The following is a 7,464-nucleotide window of genomic DNA, read 5'->3' as shown; positions in this document are numbered from 1 at the left end:
TGGTGTGAAACTGTGAGGAGAAAAGAAGATATAATAGTGAGTTTCATTTACCTGATATGGATGAAACCACAGTGGAATAGGAATGAAGATTGAAAGTAAATAGTTAAGCAAATAATAGTTCTCTCTTTGATTGGTGAAAGTAGTGAGATTTGAACTTGTTACTGTGTCAATTGATGGGGAAGTGATAGAGATATGAAACTATGACGTGACTGGTTGCACACTTGACTCATTGCCTAATTCTAGAGAAGATTCTAGGGAGTCTACAATGGAGATGATCATGATTGCACACCAGATTTCTGAGTCATAGATGATTAATTCACACCTCTTTTTAAGTTGTTATAGTATTAACTTAGAAGAACTTTTAGGTGCTCTACTCGTGTTTTGAACGAGGTTTGCTCGAATTTGTTCTTATACTATGATGCCATTGAAGTGAATAATGCAAGAGTCATGTAATGCATGCAGTATTCTTGTTAATGAATTATGATGAGTTAATGAATTATGATGATAGGCCCTTTATGCATGCATTTCTAGTTCAATTAGTGGCTAAGGCTTCACTCTCACCCACTTTTTAGATTATAAATTCCCATCATGATGTGCATATCATCACGTCAAATCCCCCACCATTAATGTTGATTTGCCTAATTAATTGTCATTATATGTATGTATAAGAAAGGGATGAAAAAAATTGTTCTTTCTATCTCAAGCAGTTGGTCATAACCATCTTCAAGAGGATTCCAACATCAACATCATATAAAAATATGATACTCCATGAAATCCTACCAAGGAGAAGATAAAGTGAAAGTAGTGTGATTACAAACCGTAAGATATGAATTTGATAACTTGAAGATGAACAACTCCGGTGGATGGATGAGTCTATAACCAAACTATTTAAAACTATTTTGTCAATCAGGTAAGAATGAATGGTGAAAATCCGAAAGATAAAAAGGTAGTTGAAAAGGTTCCATGAAGTCTCACAAAATTTGAGTACATCATTTTTGCGATCGAGACCAGCCTAAGGATTAGGGTACACTCATAAAACTGAATACTTGGAGGGTGTGCATACTTATTTTATTTCTAAATGACTTTTCTTGAAAAATATATGTGAATAAAGCAATAATAATAAACATAGTACAAGTGTAATGAAAACACAATAGAGTGTCTTGTTCATTGAAAGAGATGATGAAAAAACCCAACTGCAAAGTAAAGATCACGAGGCTCTTCAAAGATGAATGATCTAAAGGATCACACAAAAGGACATGTGGTTGATTCGGTGAAACTAGTAGTTGGATTTTGAGAGGCTGGTGTGGGTTGCTGTATTGCTTGGGGTGATTCAACAGCACGGTTAGGCAATATTGAAGCCATAATCCTCCTGACTCTTTCCTCAAACGCTTTAATTAGCAATTTGTAAAGGTTTACATGTGAGCACACAAACACACTGACAGGGAAAAACGAAATCGTGTACAAGATAACGTTTGTCCAATCCTGCCGACTACTAATGGTTAGGACAAGTGTAGCTGCAAATGCTATCATCATCATTGAGACGGAGAGGATCAACACCGTGAGGCCAAGCAATAGTTTATTATGAAGAGTGTCTCGGAAATCAGTTAACCGAAATGAAGATGTGAGAATGGATAGGAATATGATAACCGATGTCAAGGAAAATGTGAGGGAAAGAGCGTCTGCTAGGGCAAAGACGATAAAAAATGGTTTGTTCTTGAGAAGTGGATAACCTGTTTGTTGATTTGGTCCTCCAGGTACAGTGTAAGCCGCAGCAAACGCAACAGTGGAAATGAGAACAGCAACAATGGAGCAGTTCTCGACTGTGCTCTTCATCCATTCTTTAGCATCAATGCGAAGCTGCACATTATTCTTAATGAATAGCTGTTCAGCAGTCACTCCATCGTTGTTTACTTGCAAGGTTGCTAAGGTGGTACATATTTTTTTCACACTCTGGATCGAACAGCCAGAAAAAGACAATAAAAAGGTTAGTATATCGAATTGTTTCATTTATATACATGCATAATTGATGACAAAAGACGACTGCGTGCATGCCTAAGGGGCTGTTTGTTAGCAGCTTAATGAGCTTAATGGGACTCACTGCTTATTCGGCCAGCCATACATGACTATTTGGTAGTGGCTTAATAATATAGAAAGTGACTTATTCAGTAAGCTTCTAGGGGGGAGCTTTATGCAGAAAGCTAAGTTTTTTCCAAACCTGTCCCTCCCAAGTAAAAAACATGTTCCTTCTATCTATGAAAAACCCCTACTGAACAAAAACCTTCAGAAAATCTATACAGACAGATTAATACACACAGACAACTTTATCCATACAGGACTTAATAGAAACCAAACCAAACAGCCCCTAAGGGTTGCTTGGTTGTTTTTCATTAAGTTGTCTGTATTGATTATGCTAAATTGTTGTTTGTTCCTTAGTCTAGATTAAACAATGATTAATAACTGTTTGATAAATGTGTTGAACGCCATTACCTCGAACAGAATCAAATCATCTCGTAGTACCAGAGCAGGGCTTCTGATGTCCTCCTCAGCATTCTGATCTGTAACCTTTAGGCCAACCATGTGCAGAATTGAATTGCCGCGTTTGTCAATCTTCGCTCTTAGCCTTGTCAAAGGATTCTTCATATCGATCACAGCTTTATAGATATCCATTCTTCGATATTTGATTGCCACATGCAAAATGTGACGTCCGTCCTCATCAATATGCTCTATTGCCTGAGGGTAGACTTCCAGTATTTTCTTAACAATCTCTGTACAACCCGATTTTGTAGCTAAAAGCAATGGAGAGTCAGGGGTATCAGAAGTGATGATGATATCTGCATGATGTGTTTCTGATTGCATTTTGATCTGTTGAGCAGTGGTATCCCCCCCTCCATATTTGTGGGGCTTAATTCTGTTCTGATCTGACCTGGGTTCCGTTGCTTCCCATGAGGTATCCTTTTCGATTAAGAGGGTTGCAAGTTTCTTTGCTGATTCACTTTTGTGCTTTTGTTTCTGAACTTCTCGCAGGATAGGCACTCTACTAGTTCTTTCTTTAGTACTTGGATCAATGACTGAGAAATAAAGCCATAAAGGTCTATAATTTAATAGGGTTATTATGTTCACTACAACAAAAAATCAGACTTTATAGGACGTCAAATATGTCTAGATGTCTTAATAGACTATTTTATAGGACTTAAGTTTATAGGATCACATAATCGTGCATCCTAAATAAAGGTGCTACAATAAGTTGGTTCAATGCTTCTGGACGTCCTAACAAGTCCACCACCCATCGATCCTGTCTCATTTGGTATCAGAGCCAGTGGGGGGTAGCGTGTATCGGTTGATTTTCTGTGTGTTAGTATCCGAAATTGTTCCATACAAGGATGAGTAGTTTATTTCTTTCTGAGGAATATAAGAAAGTTAATCTTACTATAATCAGTTGGAAATCTCCTGCGTTGGTAAGCCTTCAGCGTTTGATTAGCGTAAATGCCGCAGTTGAGAGTAAGACGGCTGGCCGGACCCGCTCGGTAACAAAGTGTTCCCGTAGATAACCAACTAACTATTATAGCAAGAAAGACTTACTTTAAATCTCATCAAGAAATATATTTCTTATCTTAATGGAAAAATTTTCGAAACTACTATCTAGAATAGATATTGATAGACACTCTTCAATGTCTGATATTGAGAATAGCCTTCTTGATTGGACTATTCCCAAACTTGATGTTAAAACTATTTATAAGATTGGCACGCTTGATTTTATGCAAGGATATTCTATTAAAACTACAGAGCAAACTATTTCTATTAATAAAGATAACAAAAATGTAAAATTGTTATCTTCTAAAGCTATAAGAGAGCATAGAGAAAAACATTATAAGTTTCTTCACGTTGGATCTGTTTAAGTTGCTATTAAACCATTATTCAGGCATGGAATTGAATTTGATGCTCCAGTGTTATTATGCTTAAGAGATGCTAGACACACTAATTTTAATAACTCGATTTTAGCAATTCTGAATCTAATATTTCTAATGGTCCAATATATTTTAATTGTTATCCAAATTTCACTGTAGGATTATTTGATCCTCATATTTTGGATATTCTAATCTAACTTTGACTGTTCAAACTAAAAATTTGGAATTCAAAGAAGATGTTAAATCTTTAGCAGTTATTTATAGAGTTTATTATAAAACTATGACTACCACTATAGAGCCTAGAACCAAGCTTGTGTCACCTAAAAATGAGACTATTATTTTTGAAGCAAACACTTCACATACTAATGTTAAAACTCGTAAGAAATTAAAATGGAATGAGATCACTCAATCCGGTAATTGGAATTTACAAGATATAAATGTTCCAAAACCAATTGAATTTAATAATCAAATTTCAAATATTATTGAACACTCTGACGGATCTGTAGATATTTCTTTTAGTACTGATTTTTCTAAAAATGCTAGACATTCGACTTCCACCTCTTATAAATCCTCTGTTTTAGATGATAATAAAATTTTTAATAGATCACAGTCTATGAGACTAAAAGGAGTAGATTTTAATGATACAATACCAAAGCCTTTGTATGAAGACGATAATAAAAGCGATAATTGTACTGAATCATATAATCCTACTAGATCAGAAATTGAAGATTATAGAGACCAATTATAAGTACAATTTTATAGCGTATTTTTTGAAAAAACTTATTAAGTGACGTCTCTTCAAATACATAATTTGGTATGAGAAAAAGTTTGATGGTAATCAAAAGCTTTTACATAGAATTGATTGGGAATTATATATGTTAAATCATGAAATTAACATTCCTTTTTTCTTATGGATAGAAATATTGGTAATTTTTATATTGGTAAACCTCTTGTCAAAATAGAAAAGCCTTATAATAATGAAAAATCCAATACCAATATAATCCAACAAAACAATTATACCATTGGTCAACAAAGAATTGAAAATACTAATAATAATAATAATAATACCAACATAATAAAAGAATCTAAAATAGAAGACCCAATTTTCAAACCATCTACTATTGATACCAACATAAAATTATCAAAAGAAACTTTATTTGAAAAAATACCTTATAAAAACGATTGTTCACAGGACACTTTCTCAAAAGTGTCCTATAAATAACTAATAGGACACTTTATTTCAAAAGGGTCCTAAAAATCTTGTTAGGATGTCCAAATACATCGCAACATCCTATAACACCTTTATATAGGGCACACAATGGTTTGGTACTATACATTTAAGTCCTATAAAGCAGTCTAACATGACATTTAGACATGTTTGACGTCTTATAAAGCGGATTTTGTTATAGTGGTTGTTGATGAATTAGCAGGCTTGATGACCGAATAAAGCATTTACACACATAAATACGTTACAAAGGGTTGTGACAGTGATTGAGGCCCAAGGGAGATGCGGTGGAATATCCCATCTGCCCTGGGTTCAATTCCAGGCGTTCACAACAATTGTGACCACTGAGTTTATCAGGGTTGACGTACGGCTACAATTTGCCGAGATTAGTCTGGGCATAGCCCGGAACACCCTTACAAAGGAAAGTGTACGTTAGTATCTTACGCCTGTATATGAACCGTTTGAAGAAATTTTCTGCAAGTCCACTGTTGAATACTAATGGCTTGCATGCAAGAAGTTGAAGACCTGTCATCCCATCTCCATCTTCATTATTCAAGAATGGATATGTTTCAGCAATATAGTGAGCCAACTCTGTTTATATATTAGACAAATGGATTAGAGACTCTGCTTCCGAGTGAGATATAATGAGTTTGGTTTGGTTTAGGGCCCGTTTACCAAACGCTTATCAGGTAAGCGCCGCTTACACGAGTGTCACTTACCTTACCGGGTGAACATGGAAAGAACCTAGAATCTTAAGCGAGGGAGAAGACTCTTACCCAGTTAGTGCTTACCAGGTTAAAGATGCTTACCAATACCAACAATTCATTTTGATGGCCGGAAATGTTACCCGGTTAAGTAAATGAGGGTGGAGACTCTTGCATGTAAGTGCTTAACCAGCAAGCATTTGGTAAACGGCCCCTTCTCAGTCTGCAAACAAACACTTACTGAAGTTCTCACTATGAATCGCAGCATGAAGGATAGTAGCTTTATTATCTCTAAAAAGAAATTTCCTGAAATCTGGTTCTGCAGAATATTTCCTTCTCACTTCAGCTTCTAGAAATTTGAAAGTTTGGGTCTTCCCATAACGGGCTGAACGGAAAAGAGCAGTCTCTCCGAGCCTGTCGGTCATGCTGAGCAATAAAGGTGCCCGACGCAGCATCTCAGCAGCGGCCTCAACCGTCCTATTGCTGGTGGCTGTTGCATGAAGTAAGGTTTTTCCAGCTTCATTTTTCAACATAAGTTTTTCTGGTTGGTTTTCAGGAATTAGATTCAGCAGCTGAAGAACCAGTTTATTATGCTTATAATAACTGGCGATATGAAGAATGCTGTCATTGTGTATGGTTAGTCTGTGGAGCGGGCCATCCGGCAATTCTCGGCATATCTCACATACCTTGGCATCATCACCATCTGACAGAGCTTTAAACAGGTCAGCGTCCGTCCTATGATTTCTAGATGTCATATGATCAACCATAGAATAGACAGGGAGAATGCACAAAAGCACAAAAGGCTGATGACCTAGTGTCTATGTATATATGTATGCATATATATATATATATATGGAAAACCCCCAAAAAATGAAAAACTGTAGAACATCCTAATAATCATTCATTTGTACGGTATGTACATGTGGACACAAGTGATTGTAGATGTTTCCTGGTTTCTATGCACGTGTGCATATTATGCACATGGAAAAACTACTTACAAATTACTTTTATGCACATATGCATGCCATAGAGGTGAACCGTTACTAGGGTGTTCCTCAGTTTTTCATTTTTTTGCGGTTTTTCTCTGAACCCATTTAAAAGAATACGAAACCGGGCAAATCACGTACAAAATCACATGTTAGTGGTCAAAAAGAAGTGTCTAGTCGACTTGTGGTTGCGTCTTCAAGTCGCCGGGCAAGGTCGCCTGAATCACATGTGATTTTGTATGTGATGTTAGTGTAAAAATCACATGTGATTCGTCTGTTTTCGTGTTATTTTAAATAGGTACCGTTCTTGTTTGATCCTCCCTGTGTGTGTATATATATATATATATATATATGAGTTGGAATTCTTAGTCTTATGTGTTGGAGTCCTACATCAACTAGACAGTCTCTTTTTCTTTTCGGTATATGTTGGAACCTGGGTTCTTTTAGAGAATAATGTGGAGGTAGGTTTTCATAGAGAAGTTTGGTGCCGTTTCTATGTTAAACCTCCTTTTTCTATTCAAGGGTTTTAGGAAGTAATTTGAAGCCAAATTTTCATATAGAAATTGGTGTCTTTTCCATGTTAGAACCTCCTTTCTCTATTTAAATGGGTTATCATCGTAAATAACCACATGAGGAAAAAATAT

The 7,464-nt window shown here is 36.0% G+C and overlaps 1 protein-coding gene across 1 annotated transcript; it reads right to left on the bottom strand.

Annotated features, from left to right (window-relative positions):
• Nucleotides 1–1,242: 1,242 nt before the first annotated feature.
• LOC112508926 (ankyrin repeat-containing protein ITN1-like) lies at nt 1,243–6,601 on the bottom strand. The gene is made up of 4 exons (XM_025113813.1): nt 6,521–6,601; nt 6,076–6,406; nt 2,488–3,068; nt 1,243–1,950 (listed from the first exon to the last, which is right to left on the bottom strand). The coding sequence occupies exons 1-4, from the start codon at nt 6,599–6,601 to the stop codon at nt 1,243–1,245; spliced, it is 1,701 nt and encodes a 566-aa protein (XP_024969581.1).
• Between the last annotated feature and the right edge of the window lie 863 nt (nt 6,602–7,464).

Source organism: Cynara cardunculus (assembly GCF_001531365.2).
Source record: "Cynara cardunculus var. scolymus isolate 2C chromosome LG 1, CcrdV1, whole genome shotgun sequence".
NCBI classification, from domain to species: domain Eukaryota; kingdom Viridiplantae; phylum Streptophyta; class Magnoliopsida; order Asterales; family Asteraceae; genus Cynara; species Cynara cardunculus.
The sequence above is the reverse complement of the archived record's forward strand: the minus strand, read 5'-3'. Positions and strand labels throughout refer to the sequence as shown.

What these genes read in the sequence shown, in the direction of transcription:
- LOC112508926 (XM_025113813.1), bottom strand. Translation starts at nt 6,601, where the DNA reads ATGGTTGATCATATGACATCTAGAAATCATAGGACGGACGCTGACCTG. An exon ending in CAGATGGTGATGATGCCAAG is followed by an intron (nt 6,407 to 6,520) that starts GTATGTGAGATA and finishes CTGGTTCTTCAG; the next exon opens with CTGCTGAATCTAATTCCTGA. An exon ending in ATGATTTGATTCTGTTCGAG is followed by an intron (nt 1,951 to 2,487) that starts GTAATGGCGTTC and finishes TGTTCGATCCAG; the next exon opens with AGTGTGAAAAAAATATGTAC.